The sequence below is a fragment of the Haliotis rubra genome, unplaced genomic scaffold (assembly GCF_003918875.1).
Source record: "Haliotis rubra isolate DU_JTF1 unplaced genomic scaffold, ASM391887v1 Scf911, whole genome shotgun sequence".
Lineage (NCBI taxonomy): Eukaryota > Metazoa > Mollusca > Gastropoda > Lepetellida > Haliotidae > Haliotis > Haliotis rubra.
The window spans coordinates 169,340-187,865 of record NW_025767648.1 but is presented as its reverse complement, the minus strand read 5'-3'; the positions used below and the strand labels follow the sequence as shown (position 1 = coordinate 187,865).

General features: G+C 41.5%; 1 protein-coding gene across 1 annotated transcript; it reads right to left on the bottom strand.

The window, feature by feature from the left end:
• Positions 1–6,348: 6,348 nt before the first annotated feature.
• Positions 6,349–11,829, bottom strand: LOC124264173. The gene is made up of 3 exons (XM_046698913.1): positions 11,767–11,829; positions 9,520–9,612; positions 6,349–8,361 (listed from the first exon to the last, which is right to left on the bottom strand). Exons 2-3 carry the CDS (start codon positions 9,610–9,612, stop codon positions 6,691–6,693), a joined length of 1,764 nt encoding a protein of 587 aa, XP_046554869.1. The 5' UTR covers positions 11,767–11,829; the 3' UTR covers positions 6,349–6,690.
• Positions 11,830–18,526: the final 6,697 nt, after the last annotated feature.

Here is an 18,526-nt window from a genome sequence, read left to right as displayed (position 1 = left end):
CCTGATACTCATATCTTAAGGGCAGCCGGAGCTAACAACAAACAATTTTGGACTTGGGATAGTGTCGGAAGTATCCAGATAAATTCCTTGGAATAGGTCAAATTACTTGATTCGGGTATGCAGTCTCACAAGAATAATACTCAAGGGATGTAACAAAATCTGTATTTGGAACTTGGTGAAACCCTTGAGTGTGTGCGTGGATTTTCTTTCATTCTTGGTCCATTTTTCACCGGTGCGTTTCTCGTTTTGACATTGCCAACAGCAGGAAGGGGCGGTGGGGTAGCCTAGTTGACTAAAGCGTCCGCTCGTCACGCCGAGGACCCGGGTTCGATTCCCCACATGGGTACAATGTGTGAAGCCAATTTCTGGTGTCCCCCGCCGTGACATTGCTGGAATATTGCTAAAAGCGGCGTAAAACTAAACTCACTCACTTATAGGAGGTATCATCACTATTTGATTGTGATTCATAAACATATGCTCTGCCATCGTTTCGCATGGTGTCTATCACTGAACGTAACATGGATTTGCCATGATACAGTCAGAATTGTACAATTGCTTTTAGCCAAGATGTCGCACGGATGCGGAGTGAGTGAGTGAGTTTAGCGATTGTATTTACCTTTGGTATGAATACATATTTTTAAAATGTAAGACACTGTTTTTGAAGTTGCAAAAATATTAATGCATGACAGTCCTTATGGCTAACAACGTCATCATTCTTTGTAACATCGTGATGAAGGGGCAAGAATGAGTGAGTTTGGTTTCACGCCTCTTGTAGAACTTTTCCAGCAATATCACGGCGGCGGACACCAGAAATAGGCTTCACGCATTGTATCCATGCTGGGAATCGAAACCGGGTCTTCGGTGTGACAATCGAACCTTTTCATCACTGGGCTACACCACAGCCCTTTTCGACAATAGCCTTGAAAGCTAAGGGTACTGACTGACAGTTGAAAACCACCAAAACTCTCAATATATTTTCAATATATTCAAATGCGATTTACTTTAATGATGCTACCTAATGCGGATTTCAAGAAGGTTCTATATCTATACGACAGGTGGCTTCAAAGGGGATTAAGGGGCGGTGGGGTAGTCTAGTGGTTAAAGCGTTCGTCACGCTGAAGACCCGGGTTCAATTTCCCATATGGGTAGAGTGTGTGAAGCCCATTTCTGGTGTCCCCCTCAGTGATATTGCTGGAATATTGCTCAAAGCGGCGTAAAACTAAACTCTCTCACTCAAAGGGGACTATGGGAGCAACCGCTATGTATTGTGTTCGAAAATTCCGTTTTAACCCTGGTTGAGCATGCAGATGGTGTAAACCCAGTGGCCGGTCACTATCTCGTAACATTTAATGCAGTTACAAATTATTCCTTGAGTGTTATTTTTTTTCCCACAATAAGCCAATAAAATAAACTCAGACCTCACGTCGCATGGATTTGTCGTAAGAGGAGACTAACGCGATCCGGACATCGTATTCCAGCTGCGTAGATCGATGCTCATGATGTTGATCACTAGATTGTCTGGTTCAAATTCGGCTATTTACAAATGGCTAACATAGCTGCTATATTGCTGAGTGCGACTTTAAACGACAAACAAACGATTCTTATATCGCTGCCAATAATTTCAAAATTGCAAATGCGTCACAAAGCAACATTCAGTCACTTATATTACAGATGACTGAATTGACGGTCCAACGCTTGAAGCCTTGCTTACAAGATCGGCTTGTTCTCTGAAACTTCAGTAGACTCGAGTCGTGACTTGACAAGCATCCCTCCCTGCTCGCTCTGCATCCGGGCAGCGTGTCGCCCACTAAAGCCATTCCTCCATCAAAGACTCTCTTACCCATTCCATGTAATGTCAACATTTGCGGGGAATATCGCCCATTGATCGGCAATACGTTTTCTGTCATTTGATTGGTCGAGGCTAATTGGCCCGAGATCGGCTATCTTTGTACTGGCATTGACTGGATTCAAAATCGATGATGCTGTATTCAAAATTCAGCCCACTAATGACGCTGTCAGGAAGTCCATTTCGGGCAACGACGTGTGCAAATGGGGACGTCGTGTACATTAACGAATCAGTCCCGTCATGCAAAGCTTGGCGAGCTCGGACACGGTGGTTTTAGTGGGCTGAAGGCCGATATGTTCTGGGGCTAGATTCCCTCGGATAGAACGTCGAGCAGCTCTTTCAGTCCTTCAGCATATCGGAAATGATCCATAAATAATTCCAGGCGCTCCGGTTTGGGACACGACGGGACCGGTCTACGTATTCCCTCAGCAGTGCCCTGTACGTTACACTAAGAGTGACTGGGGTAGCCTAGTGGTAAAAGTGTTCGCTCGTCACGCCGAAGACCCGGGTTCGATTCCCAGCATGGGTACAATGTGTGAAGCCTATTTCTGGTGTCCCCGATGTGATATTGCTGGAATATTGCTAAAAGCGGATAAAACTAAACTCACTCACTCACTACTATGAATAATAGTTTGATTTAACGACGCTTAGGACAGTATTTCGGTTAAGGGCATTAGGCTGAATCAGAAAGCAAGATGTAACACAGCTCTTAGAGGCTTACCATGTTGACGAAGATAAGAATGGTGCATACAAACCAAAGGGAAATCAATCATGAAAATATCTTTCTGCGAGACAAATGAATGCATGTTGTTCGTTGTTAAATTTTCTAGCTGTGCGACGGAGGGCTGCAAATAGTCTGAACTAAACAATCAAGTGATTGATCGTATGAACACCAATAAACTCCGATACAGTGACACGCAGTCAACCACATCACCGAGCCTGGCCACCCGATACCCTAAGTCAGTCCTTACGTCCCCTGGGGTGCTACTGAATGCTACTTTGCACAATGACTTGCGGGACTTTAGGTTGTTTGGTTGGTTTGCTGTTTACTTTAGCCCTGATAAGTTGTTCATTGGTTATGCATACATATACATGTTTGTCATGTTTTAACGCCGTACAATTTTGGCAGTCAAATATTCCAGCTATATGATAATCGAGACTGGACCATCCAAGTTAGAATTTATTGGTCTCTAACCCATGCTTGTCGAAAGAGACAACTAACGTGATCAGGTGGTCAGGCTCGCTGACTTGGTTGACACATGTCACCGTATCCCAGTTGCGTAGATCATTGCTCATGCTGTTGATCACTGGATTTTCTGGTCCATACTCGGTCATTGCAGCGTTAAACAACAAACAGAACAAACAAACTATTGACAACGTGAATACCCTACATGAGCTGGGAACACCGGAGATAAATGCAGTCACAAACATCACAAATATAGTCACCATTGGCCTAGTTGCACGGGACATTGTAACAGCCGTGCTATCTGGTCGGTTGGTCGACCGAAATTGCGTAGATCGGTGCTCGTGATCACTGGATTGTCTGGTCCAGACTTGATTATTTACAGACCGCCGCCATGCAGCAGGAATATTGTTGAGTGCGGCGTAAAACAAACAAACACGCAAACAAACGAAATTAATAACACTACGAGTTGAAGATAAAACACAACCAAAGCACATTCATCAGCAATTTGGATCAACTCCTTTTTTGGTCTTGTCGGATCTTGTCCACTTGGCGCTTGTACACAGGTACAAATGACGGAAATGTTCGTTCAGACAATAGCGTCCATCACTGACAGGCGCAAGCCATTCTTTCGTGTAAGCCCGACAGGTTGCAAAGCTGTATATTTAGATAGTACTGGTTTGCCTAACCTATATAGCAACAATTACGTGTAAGCCCGGGCTTTTTTTCATAATGGTAGCTACGCCCCTGACTGACTAGCCGGAACATCCAGGAAGTCGAAATGGCTATACATGTATACAAATCGAACGTTAAAAACAAAAACGAGACTTGAGCGAGAATACACGGGATTGCATGGACGTGCGTTGGAACAAGTAATGGGCTCAGTTCGTTGAAGCATTTTGTTTTACAACAATGGAAATAATAAATAAAATTCTCAGGAACCGGAACAGCAAAAACCACTCCTCGGGCATCGGGTGTCATCATCTCGAGAGGATTTTGTCTATCGTCCAAGACCGGCTACGACGGTCGTAACTTTAACATAGACTTATGAGTCATAAATCTACTTTCGTAACGCGGATTTGTCCTTTCGTAACACGGATGAGTCCTTTCGTCAACGCTGATTTTCATTTCCGGCAAAAACGCAGTAATGACCTAAACAACCTAAACTCCTCAAATTGTTTGAGTGAAAAAACGAGCTGAGTATATTTCGAAAAATACATTTTGCTGAGTTTTATCCAAATTGATACAAACTTCAGACTTAGGTCATAACTCATAGTTTGTTACGAGAAATCGGGGAGAGGCGTGCTTTGGTAGCTGACAACGTACTGGTCTTACACCTAGACAATTTGCAAACATGACAATAGAAATTCAGAGTTTGTTTTTTAATCATTGAAATATGACCCAAGATGGCAAGCATTCTGGCAAAGCTAAAGACTATACACCATTGAACAGGTTATAACACTTCGTGCCTCTGCCATATTGATATTTCAGCCTCAATTCATCTCATCAGTTGCTGTTCCGCACAGATGCGTTAATTCATCTTCATGTTTCAGCAGAGCGTTGGGTTAGCCTAGTGTTTACTGTGTTCGCTCATAGCGGTTTATTTTTTTTTCACTCCATAGGTCCAAGGTGAGTGAGTGAGTGAGTGAGTTAAGTTTTACGCCGCTTTTAACAATATTCCAGCTATATCACGGCGGGGGACACCAGAAATGGGCTTCACACATTGTACCCATGTGGAGAATCGGCGTGACGAGCGAACGCTTTAACCACTAGGCTACCCCACCGCCCCATAGGTCCAAGGGGTAAAGTCCATTTCTGGTGGGCATCCAAAAGGATGTTGACTCAATCCTACTCAATCGTGTCTGCAACTGTACGATCAGATATATTATACACTAGGCTCGTACTAGAATGTGCATCTGTCAGAAAAGGGGCCCCAAAGTCGAAAATATACCGCACATTATTTTTCTGGACTTTTCCAGATAATATCATGTTTAAACAGAGTAGTATGTTGAAAGTGTTTCTAACGAAAGTGTTTTTTCTTTCCAGAAAATCGGGGCGATTGGGTAGCCTAGTGGTAAAAGCGTTCGCTCGAAGATACGGGTTCGATTCCCCACATGGGTACATGAAGCCCATTTCTAGTGCCCCCCACGCTGTAATGTTGCTAAAAGCGGTGTAAAATTTAACTTACTCATTCTCCAGAAAATCAAATAGTCGGTTCCTTAACGCGAAATTAAAGGGTTGCAAGTAGTACCACGGAGGCGGTCATTGAGTTAAGGCAATTGCGATTGATATAAAACCCGTTTTAAAAATATACCATTAAACATTAAATGTTACAAATAGATATACAAACAAATGTGTTTTCAAGATAACACAATTCCTGTAAATCATATCAGTTTCTTTGCAGCATTCAGCAATGGCTTCCACATTCAATATAGATTTTGGCATAGTAATATAATGCATATAATAAATTTAGATGCATAAAAAACATCTTTGTCCAGCTGCATGGACCATAATACTGGCATCAGTTCCCACAAGGTTCTCAGAAATTAGTTTAATCATAATATTTCAACTTTCTTTGGGACGGTGGGGTAGCCTTGTGGTTAAAGCGTTCGCACGTCATGCCGAAGACCCGGGTTTCATTCCCGCCGTGATATTACTAACTGGTGTCTTGCTAAAAGCGGCGTAATCCTAAACTAACTCTCTCATCTTTTTCAACCATTAAACATCATCTCTAAAGAAAACCATTAACGCATGGGCGTCTGATATAGTGAAGGCATAGAAAGGGGATATCAATAGGGCGGTGGAGTAGCCTAGTGGTTAAAGCGTTCGCTCGTCACGCCGGAGACCCGGGTTTGATTCCCCACATGGGTACGACGTGTGAAGCCCATTTCTTGTGTGCCCCGCCGCGATACTGCAGAAATATTGCTAAAAGCAGCGTAAATCTAAAGTCACTCACTCACTCATCTTTAAATTTAAATGAGTAACCTGAAAAAGTTGATATTTTCATGAGTGACGTCATGTCAACATTTTCATACCAGGAGAAAATGTATAAATGTTGTTTAACAAGAAAAGGAAAAACGTTCTCTCTGTTGTGTATCTCATTACTCATTTTAATGATAACATTCCGGAAACCATAGAGGGATTGAGGCAGACTGAAAATAGTTTTAAGTGTTATTTTACTCGAGTCGTCGTGTATCTGTTGTCAGTGTGGCTAAACATTTTAAAGTGTTTTATCAGTTGGTCACAACTACGACAGCTCTCTTCTAGGGCTGGCTAAAATGATCGATAATCAATAGAAAAAAGTTATAATTTTCTCACACAATATACAAATTCAGGACTTTATTCGTGGTCTGCTTCTAAATTATGTTCAGAACGCTGTTTTGTTAATAATCCATGATAATCATGTCACCATTCACTAGTGATGTGTAATATATTCATTTCTTTCGGAAATTTTTAGCATTTTTGCTCAAAGTTACGTTTCCGACATACATCGATTATCGATCTCTATGCGCTATATCGATAGCCAACCCGTATTTTAAGTGCTACTTTTACTCGAGTTGAGCACCTGTTTTCTTCTCGCATAAATACATGGAAACATTTCTAAGCATTTTCAAATGTTTAATTAGAGTCCTCTCGTCACAATGACGACAGCTCTCTCGTCTCAGTTGATCTCAATCTTAATGTTACTTATATCCACCGAGCCCGTCTCCCCGGGGGAGGGGAGAGGAGGAATGTGATGAACTGCAAACGCTGAGTTGTGGAATGTACGGGGCCGTCTTCCAGGCATGATGCGTCTCCTAATGTTCTTGAACCTCTCGGAGAGTTTGATGAAATGGGAGTTCCACCCAGTAGTGGTGTTGTCTCTCAGTTGCGGGTACTCATTCACCAGCTTCTCCACAACCTCCTCCCGCTGTTTCACACTCGGGATGATCGTGTAGGGCTGGATCCCGTCAGACAAACACCGAATCAGAAGGTTCATTTTAGGTCCGTCTAAAACTTGCTTTGATTCCAGAGCGTTGAGCAGAACGGGAGGAAACAGCTTCTTTGGTAATGTGTACGGATGGGGCCAACTTAGAGGATTGTTTCCGAAGCTGTTTTCAAACTGGGATATGATCTCTTCTCGTCTAGGGTTGGAGCTAAAGGCGTCGTTTATGGATTGTCTATTTGTGGAATGGAAGTAGGATGGGTGCAGGGCTTCCTCTGCCTGATGCGCTGGGTCTTTATCTTGGCTGTTGTCGTCAGTGTGTGATGTATTGATGGGTGAGGAGTTCTCGTAAACCTGAATGTCCAAAGATTCATCGTCCAAAGCGTCATTTTTGACGAATCCAGTGACAAATCTGGCATCAACCACAGCCGGAAATTCAGACTGCCTTTCTTCACTGCGCTTCCGCTTCCGCCTGACAACTTCCGGTGTGTTCATCTTTCGCCGTATGTTCTTGAATTTCTCCGTGAAGATGTGATTCCACCGCTTGAAGCTGTTTGCTCCGTCGATAGCGAGGTAGGGGTACCTTTCAAACAGAGCAGATATGACCTCTTTCTTCTGAGACTGTGAAGGATAGGTGGTGTACCTCAAGATGGAGTCGGCGATCCCCTGGACCAGGATGTGCCTCAAGGACCAGTCAAGCTGCTCCTGGTTCTCTAGCGCTCTCTTCAACTTCTGAGGAAATATGTCACTCGGAAGAACATAAGGACACGGCCAGGATGACGTCTGGAAATGCACCTCAGGCATATACTCCAGGTCTTCTGGGTCATTCTGCCCGTCATCAGACAAGGGAACTAACTCTTCACCAGACAGATCAATAGTGAGGGGCCCGTCTGCATCTTCGGGTTCGTCCTGAGCCGGACTTCCGGCCGAAAAGGGTGATGTGGGGGTTGGCACAGAAACTCCAGGTGGCGCTGAGGGAAGGGCATCAGCTTCCGGTTCATGTGTAAGAAGCACAGGTCTGTCACCAAGTACATTGTTCTCTTGAACTGGATGTGCATAAAATGATCGTTCATTAGTTTGGAATGGTATTTTTACGCTGTGTTCTGAGTACTGTCGCCCGTAAGGCAACTGCACGCATTTCTCAGACTTCACCGAGTCAAACTTGGGAGAAACATTATTCGTGTAAGTGATCCGGATGTCTTTGCTATGAGAGGTCACTCCTCGGTTAGGACACTGGTCGAGTTTCATGTCGGAGCTGTAGATGTTGGGGTTGACGATGCAGGTGACTCTGCTGCGGTCAGGGATGTCATCGCCATCTTCAAGGTCAACATACGCTTCCCAGCTGGGATCATAGACCTGCAGCAGAGTGGGCGTGGCAGGGGACAAGTTGAACCGCTCCACAATAACCTGCCAGTGTAGAAATCGAAAGTCTTTAACACAATAGCAATAGTATTATTGTTACATCAAGAATTGTTCGATACATTTGGATACAGGTTTTGTAAACATATAATGTTTTATTATTGGTAGTTTAAATAAACAACTGAGATTGTTAGTAGCTGCATCATTGCAGTGGGAGTAGGATTGAAAAAATATTGTCCTGTTGGGGTACGTTAGTGCCAAAACATTCAAGTAAATCTAAGCTTACCAGATTTTTAACCGTAGTATATTCATGATTATAAGTGATGGCTAAATTAGACTAAAATGTAAATGCAAGTAGTATAGACTAACAACTAGTCTCTGAAATGAACACATTTTACAGAAAAAAGGCTCATATTGAAAAAAATCAAATTATAATAAAAAGGAGCCCGGAGACTTTCTTCATTCCTGAAGCTGTGGAAATCTAGACTTGCCACATTTTCTAGACTTGCGTGGGATTTCTTGGATATATTTACTTCAGGTTCTGTATGACAGACTACAGGTAGCAAAAGCACGGTAAGTCCCGATGGTCTCTAGTATGGTGATATTCCTTCCGTTGCTGGTAATCTCCAGTCCGTTTTTATATTGCATTGTCCATAATAGAGGTTTAATTTTAAAGTTCCATGCCAGTTTTAATTCTCTATCTGTGATAATCTAGTAATTTTACTGTCTTTTGTCGACAGATTTTATAATATAACTTTATTTATTATTAATAATATTATCAGCGGAAATATTGCCGGTGTGACTATAATTTGAACTCACTAACTACTAGTAGCTAGAATTGGTTTCAGCAGCCCATGCTTGTGCTAAAAGGCGACTAACGGAATTGGATGGTAAGGTTCGCTGACTTGGTTGACACACGTCATCACATCCCAAATGCGAAGATCGATGCTCATGCTGTTGATGACTGGATTGTTTGGTCCAGACTCGATTATTTACAGACCACCGCCATATAGCTGACATATTGTTGGGTGCGGCGTAAAACAACAAACCAAACCAAACTAGTTGCCCATGACAACTGCTGAGAGTTTAGAGTGTCAACATAAGGATTTTACTAACGCTTCACACGACATGTCCTGAAACCAACCCGACCTGACCAGGTATGAGTTTGTTTATGATGTGAATGTACACAGACTGTCAGTCACTTACCGTCATGAGGTGCTGTCTTGTCCACGGTTCCTTCAGCCGGACCGGCTTCTGGGAATCTCCACACTTGACCAGCACACTCCGGACAGCGTACATCTACACAGAGTGAGTGAGTGAGTTAGTTATTTATAATGCGCTTCGACAATCACCTTTTATCAGCGTTCGAAATACCTGCCTGCCCGACTGCACGACTGCCCGGGACGGGTTATTTTCAACACGGGCTGCAAGATTCTCAAATTCACCTGCCCGTCGGTCGGGTTACAATTTCGACATATATAAGTATATTAGTATTTGTGGGCGGGTAAGTTTTGGTCAGGGCTGGCGAGTCTTACCAGCCCTGTGGACTGGCTGAAATTTTGGGGAGCTTCTTACCCTGCTTTTCTACAGGTAATTGTTAATGTTTTCAAGTCCTTGTTTAACGACGTACTCAGCAATATTCCAGCTATATGGCGGCGGTCTGTAAATAATCGAGTCTGGACCAGATAATTCAGTGATCAACACCATTGTGCTTTTAGCAATATTCCAGCAATATTTCGGCGGGGGGCACCAAAAATGGACCTCACACACTGTCCTCATGTGGGGAATCGAACCCGGGTCTTCGGCGTGACGAGTGAAAGCTTTAACCACCAGGCTACCCCACCGCCCCAGCAGTAGCAGAAACAACAGTAGTAGTAGTAGTAGTAGTAGTAGTAGTAGTAGTAGTAGTAGTAGTAGTAGTATCTAGAGTTGTAGAGACGTCTACTAATTTCCTCTATTCCTCTATGAGTACATCTGTTTTTAAAAAATTGTTAGCTGTTCATCTCTCATTCCTAAATAGTACAAGTGATCTACCTCTACCAAATTTATATTACCACTGGTAGCCATTTTGTCAAATTTCAAAGGGCATTACAAATATTAGATCTGTAATTTACATCATAAGGATATAGATAATTCATAAAGAAAACTTATATTGTCATTCAATTATTAAGTATAAAATATGCCCAATTTAGAGTGAGTGAGTATGGTTTTACGCCGCTTTTAGCAACATTCCAGCAATATCACGGCGGAGGACACCAGAAATGGGCTTCACACACTGTACCCATGTGGGGAATGGAACCCGGGTATTCGGCGTGACGAACGAACGCTTTAACCACGAGGCTACCCCACTGCCCCGCACAAATTAGAGGAAGGGAGGGTGCGTGTAAGGAAGAAGGTGGGGAAGAAAGGAATGGGGGGTAGAAAGGGTACGTTCTGTTTCCGAACACACCCGGGCGCACCTGCTGTTCTCTCAGGTACTGCGCCTCCCTCTGTTTACATACCTTTCTTACAAATTCGCGTATTTATGTGCTAGGTTTTGAAAATATTTTTTTGTGTGCAGAAAACAATACAATTTAAGATGCGGTAGTTTTCGTTAAACACAGAGGTGTCCCTTTTCAAATGCAACTTCTACTTTAGAGGAAATATATACATGTATATATATATTATTCATTTGTAGCATTTTGTTGAAAACGTTCTCTTGCATGTAGTAAAGTAAGTGATACTGGCTCTCTCTTCCAAACAGCTGCACCCTAGTCTCTCGTACAGACCCTGAAGCAAATATATCCAAGAAAGCCCACGCAAGTCTAGAAAATGTGGCAAGTCTAGATTTCCACAGAAGAAAGTCTCAGGGCTCCTTTTCATTATATATATATTTTTTTTACTATGAACTTTTTTTCAGTAAAATATGTTCATTTCAGAGACTAGTTGTTAGTCTAAGCTGCACCCATGCATACCATCAGAGACGTTAGATTAGTACGCCCTGTGTTTGACAATTTTATCTGCGCCATAACATAACATCTACACATCTTCCTCATTATAACACACAATGACAGCGTGCGTTCAACGGCGAGACCCTGTGTTACAACACTAAAGAAAGCATAAGCACAATATGACACACAGTTAATAACAGTGGATCTAATAGCAAACACGAGCGAAACAGTAATAATAATTCAAATCAAAAATACAATTCTATTATATGGTCTCTGATATAACGCATTTTATGGTTAAATTAACTTAGCCCTGCCAACCGCAGAGGACAGTGATCCGCGCATCCATTGTGACGACTTGACTGGGTCACTGTGACCTGGACGCCAGCTGGTGTAAACCCAACCAGTATGCTTGCACCTAGTGTGTATTTTTACACCATCCTACAAAACCATTTTCCCACATTGCATGAACACACATTAGACTATAAGATACGACACAACACACCGCGTAATCGCCATAACCCACCTTGAATATCCCCGACACGATAGCGTTAAGTTACACACACTCGGTCCGGCCATTACATTGTGCATTCAAAGCGCATGCGCAGTATCGATTTTCTGCACTGCGATGCTTCTATTTTTAGCGCAGCTGTCTGTCACAGGGTATGTTTACACGGCACGGGGCTTGGACTTGTCAGCAGCACGTCAACACACATCGTTGCCCTTGCCGACGTGGTAAGGTGTGATGCAGTGATAAACAACACGTGTGTGTATATACACACTGGTAGAAGAAAACGTTTGTCTATGCGTCAGTTTGTAACCTACTAGACGATTTGCCGTGTGATCTGATTGGCATTTAGATGCTGGTGAATAGAATAATAGGAAAGTTATGACGATTCTCTCTCTCTCTCTCTCTCTCTCTCTCTCTCTCTCTCTCTCTCTCTCTCTCTCTCTCTCTCTCTCTCTCTCTCTCTCTCTCACTCACTCACTCACTCACACACACACACACACACGTGTTCATTTAGATATCTTGTACATGTACAAATTATATATTTTCTACATCACACACATATCTTGTATTTCCCACATCACACAGGTGCACCTTCTTTATTTTCCACATCATAAACGTATAAATGTACAACTGTTATATTTTCTTCATTTAAGAAAAATTATATTTCTTTTCTATATTATTTGTGAATGTACATAGTTTGTATTTACATGTATCACATCCCTCGAAATGTACAGAGCTTGCATTTCTCACATAACAGACGTGTAAATATACAAATCTATTATTTTCTACATCATCACACACGTGTAAAAATACACAGCTTGCATCACAGGGGCGTGTCACGCTTAGAAACAGCGTTAGAAAGACATATAGGTGTATAGACCCTACCCTAATACTATATAAAAGGTTCCTTTTATTACCTACATCACACACGTGTAAATTTACAAATGAGGTTATACATGTAACAGGGATATACCGAAACGTCGCATCATAATATAATAAGGTTATACATGTAACAGGGATATACCGACACGTTGCATCATAATATAATAAGGTTATACATGTAACAGGGATATACCGACACGTCGCATCATAATATAATAAGGTTATACATGTAACAGGGATATACCGAAACGTCGCATCATAATATAATAAGGTTATACATGTAACAGGGATATACCGACACGTCGCATCATAATATAATAAGGACAACGTTATCCATAAAGTACCATGTCTTTTTTGTGTGAAAGCGTCATGAACTAAGTGACAAGTAAGATACTTGTGGAGGCCGCGGTGGCTGAATCGATTAGACGGTTCACTTTGTGTGCTGGCGGTGAGGTGAGGTGAAATTTTCACTCATATTGGGCTTAACGTCGTGCTTGAGAATATTTCACTCATATGACGACGTGCAGGCGTACTGATTCCGAGCCGACCAGTCCTTGTTGTACCCATTAATGCCGAGCGCCAGGCAGGGACCAACAAGTACCATATTTTAACGTCTTTTGGTATGACGCGGTCGGGGATCGAACCCGCGACCTTCCACTCTCCGGGCGGACGCTCTAACCACTACACCACGGAGGCGGTCGTGTGCTGGCGGTTAGTTGCCTGATTCGTAGAGTGTGGGATCGAATCCCGGATGGGATGACGCCGAGTATATGAGAACCAATGCCAGACCCCACCGCTAAACATCGTCATTATCGATCGAAGTACTGTACACATATGTTATATTTGGGATTACACTTTCTCAGTAATGTTCAGATTCTGGGACTTTTGTTGGGTCCCACCTAATCGCCACCACAAAATCAGCCGTCTAACCCACTCAGCCACCGCAGCTTCCAGTACTGTTTCTAGTGATTATACTGGGCGTTCAGTGTATTTCCAGGATACAACAATAGGAGAAAATGAACGCAAATCATCGTAATATATACGTACTACAAATTGCTACAATAAAAATGCTGTTTAACTAATGTGGTTGTTCGGTTACGTATTGAGTGTACACTTTCGTGAGTGAGTGAATATGGTTTTACGCCGCTTTTAGCGATATTCCAGCAATATCACGGCGGGGGACACCAGAAATGGGCTACAGACATTGTACCCATGTGGGGAATCGAACCCAGGTCTTCGGCGTGACGAGCGAACGCTTGAACCACTATAGCTAGGCTACCCCACCGCCCCCAAATTTTGCATGAAGAAAGCGCCCTGATTCATGCTAGGAATATTTTAAGGATCTTTTTTTAAATAAAGATTAAAGAGATGCAATTTATCAAGCCTATAATTGAACAGTATCTACAACTATATGTAAAACAAACACACCCACAAGAGTTGGTATTAGCAGGGATAATCTACAACGTTATATAGTCTCCCTGGTACATGTATTAGGGATTTCAATGACCAGAGTGGGAGGGGGGTGTATTTGTATGTAATTGAAAACATGCCGCGCAGTTATTACACCAAACGCTTTACTAAGAGGTGTTATTTACTTAATAGCTCATAGTATTTTAATCCAACAATGATTTAAGTAACACAGCACACATATTTTTATTTGGCTGCGAGATGACGTTATCCAGTGTACGTAGACAAAACGAGCACGTGTTCTGCTATAAATAGCTCATGAGGTAGAGGTCAGAGGGCACAGCCTCGCTAAGACAAACGGATGTTGATACTTTCCAGCTGACAAGTGCTGTGTTTTACATGTGATAATGGCTGATTAGTCGTCATATATGACACAATCCCGTCTGAAAAGGTAAAACCCCTTCCCCGTATCACAGGATTCACTTTCTTCCGTATATACACCGGTTTTCGTACTGATGGTTGAACGGAAATTACATCGACGTGCCGGCAAACACGACTCGAATATTCTCAACTTGTCCATCTGTTTATCAGAAACGACAACAGGTATTTCGACAGACAACGTGTAACGAAACATACTCATATATGTATGGAATCATTCTGTTTGTTGGCCGGTGGAAACCCTGAGTTTGTCATAACGTGCCTGCCCGATCGACAACAGGACAAATGACCATCCACATCAACGAAGAGTGAAATGGAAGTTGGAAGACGAGAAAAGGCGTGAATATTGTGTTGACAATAATTTCGTCTTGTTCGTAAACTTTGGTTGTACAAGTGTGACGTGTGTGTTTATATAAGGAAATATACGGGAAGTGTCTGACAGACTCAATTCAAATTAACAGTTTAAAATGTTTTGAAAAATAATTAAATGCAAAGGGTGCCTCACATTTACCCAAGAACTTCCTGTTTAATCAATTACATGGCTGGATCATTGATGCTTCAATTTCATGTAGAACCACTGCCAAACTCTCATATCAATGAAGACAGCGGATATATATAATGTACTATTTCCTGAACTGAACTTTCAAAGAATTCAGTTTGTATTGATGTACCTCATCAAGATTGTTATCATCAATTCCAGGAATTAAATCTATTCACTCCGATTCACAATGTCAGATTCAAATTCTGACACACATCTGGATGAAAAACTATCGGAAGCCAGGACGAAGTTCGAGAGGGCTTGTCAACAAATTATCCTCTTGGATCAGAAAATCAAAGATTTGGAAGTGCGGTATCGTCGAGCAGTAAAACACAAAAAGAACTCGTTCAAGTACAATCTTCGACTGAGACTATCTGTAGTAACAGGAGTTAAGATGATGTACCATCATTACGCAAGCACAAAGTCAGATGAACTTCTCAGTTTACGGAGGCAAATTGGGCAAAGAGATGAGAGGGACAGCTGACCTTCAACCTCCGTATATAAGCACAATGTGATGATTGTTACGTTTTCCAGAATTGGATGTTGAAAGTTTTATTTTTAAATCGAAACTCATGTATACATTGAAACATAGTTAACCTGAAAATCTTTCAAATCAACTAGTTTCAGGTTTAGCTAGATTACATATGAATGAATTGTTATTTATTTTGTAAGTGGCGTTCAAGAGTCTTGATTAAGAAGGTGCCACTGTAATGTGTTGTTTTGTTGGTCTGTGAACTTTGCCTCTATGTTATTATGCAATGAGAAAAATGTGCTTTCATCTCGCAGTTTGTAGCTGATGACAAACAAATGATATTGTAGTATTTATTGACATTCAGCAAGAAATATCTGTTCTATATTCTAAAAGGATGTTTAAAAATGACAAAGAAGAATGTGTTTTGATGTTTTACAACTGTTAGGAGGGTAAATTCTTTTGTGTTCATTGCGAAACTTACACTGTCCTGAACCATGTGTTCCTTTTCAACATAGTACCTGTGTATCCATTGTATGATACACTGAGTGTGTATCAGAATCATTGACAGCTAGTCAAATCTTCATAGTATACGGCATTATATGTCAAATAAGAAATGCATTAAATCTTAGGTGAGGTGAGGTGAAATTGGGTTTAACGTTGTGCTTGAGAATATTTCGCTCATATGACGACGTGCATGCGTGTGTATGTGTATGTGCGGCTGCTTGTACTAGCCCAGACTTAAGCTGGTTTTATAGTGCTAGCTCACTGAGATACCATGCCACAGTGAAGCATGAATACCCCACTCAGACACAGTATACTGACTCCGAGCCGACCAGTCCTTGTTGTACCCATTAATGCCGAGCGCCAGGCAGGGACCAACAAGTACCATATTTTAAAGTCTTTTGGTATGGCGCGGTCGGGGATCAAACCTGCGACCTTCCCCTCTCCGGGCGGACGCTCTAACCACTACACCACGGAGGCGGCCCTTTTCTTAAGACAGGTAGTAAATTGATAATGACCAAAATAAATGAGACTAGCTCTGTGATGCTCTTTTTAACAACAATGTCATTTCAACCTAACCCCTCTGCATGACAGCAAAATTATGCTCATGATGTTTATCACTGGATTGTCTGGTCCAAACTCGATTATTTACACTCCATCGCCATATAGCTGGAATATTGCTGAGTGCGGTGTTAAACAACAAACAAACAAATATCGGCGTGACGTCATAGCACTTTGTTATTATCAGGGAATGTAGCTGTCTTTGTAAGAGGAGGGAAATACATTGTTAGACACATTTTATTATGATTACTTGTAAATAACAGTGTTCACGAATGGTGTTTCAAAGTAACAGGACATTGGGTCCTGTAAGTTTCAGATGTCTGTCTGACCCATTCAAAATTCAAAGGACCCATAGAATAATTTAGACACACATTTCAGATTTAACATTTCTCATAATTGGCATTGAAATTATTAACAAACATAAGATTTATAAATGGCAAATAAGTGTCACATGTCATATAACAACTTCAGTCAAAGTCAATGTGAAATATACAGTCAGACACTGGGGCCGGTGGGTTGTAGACTTCTATCGGACCGTTGGCGAATCTGCCGGATTTGTCAGAGGGTCAGACTCTATTTGTGAACACTGAAATAAATGCATTGTCATGTTTATGCATATTATAGTAGGTTTATCTTCATGATGTTGATCACTGGATTGTCTGGTCCAGACTCAATTATTGACAGACCCCTTCCAGATAGTTGGAATAATGCTGAGTGCAGCGTTAAACAACAATCAAACATACATATAAATAAGACTATTGAATATGCCTTTATGCAAAACTATGAAGCCTGGTAAAAGGTACAGAAGTTAATGATGATAGTAGAATAATCATCCATTTATATGTCAGGGGTGGAAATAACCCATTTCCCGACGCCCGAGTCCAGTTGTTTTTTGTGTCGGGCAAGCAAATTTGTATATCACATTGTACCGGTGTCCAGTTGACTTTCCAATATTAATTATGTTGTTTATTTAAAAAATCAACAAGAAAACGGCCGGTATAGTGGAAAAATTATCAGGGCAAGTGATTTTACATGTGCCACTGTACCGAGTACACTAGCAATTTTAAAGTTTTTACACCCCTGTATGCCACTTTTTCCATTCTGAATGACATGATCACAATCCAGGCTTTCACTTTGATTAACAGAACTGATTTCTGTAAACTGACATCTTTTCTCCTTCTTTTGATTTTACTCCGGAAGTATCTTGACATCTTTCACAAAGCACATGTGTATGCTGGTTAAAGCTGATCATTTCCATTGCAACAGTTCAGGAACATGTTCATGAAATAATGTTTTCATATTTAAATGTCAAGATAAATTTGCTGTAGCTGTTTGATATTTGTTATGACCCTTATGACTTGTATAGGGTGGCTTCCACCCATGAAGATCCGTGCTAGAATTGATCTTCAGTAACCTGTGCTTGTCGTAAGAGGCAACTAACAGGATGGGGTGGTCAGGCTCGCTGACTTGGTTGACACACGTCATCGTATCCCAAATGCATAGATCGATGCTCATGCTGTTGATCACTGGATTGTGTTGTCCAGATTTGATTATTTACAGACCACCACCATATAGCTGGAATATTGCTGAGTGCAGCATAAAACCCAACTCACTCACTCACTCTTCTCTGACTTGCACTGTTATTGTGTACCTCAGTGACTGCTACTGGTAAACTGACAGTACTACATGTCTTGGGCTATATTAAATTAAAACTGAAAGTAAATAATGTGTCAAAACATTTTTTATAAATTTCTAAATAATATTTTTTCAGTTGTATGGTTTGTTCCTTTTTAATTGTTAATTGGCAAGAAACAAGTTAGACTAATACTTAGTCTCTGAATATATATAATTTTAAAAGAAAAAGCAATTCCTTTTAAATTGAAAAGGAAGTGAGAAAGGCGATTCAGATTCCTGAACCTAAGTAAATCTAGACTTGCTTCATTTAGGTCTTTAGCATTGCAGGGAGGGCAAGTAGG

Coding starts and splice junctions, on each gene's coding strand:
- LOC124264173 (XM_046698913.1), bottom strand. CDS start 9,612: ATGTACGCTGTCCGGAGTGTGCTGGTCAAGTGTGGAGATTCCCAGAAG. Junction 8,362..9,519: donor CAAGACAGCACCTCATGACG/GTAAGTGACTGA, acceptor CTACACTGGCAG/GTTATTGTGGAGCGGTTCAA.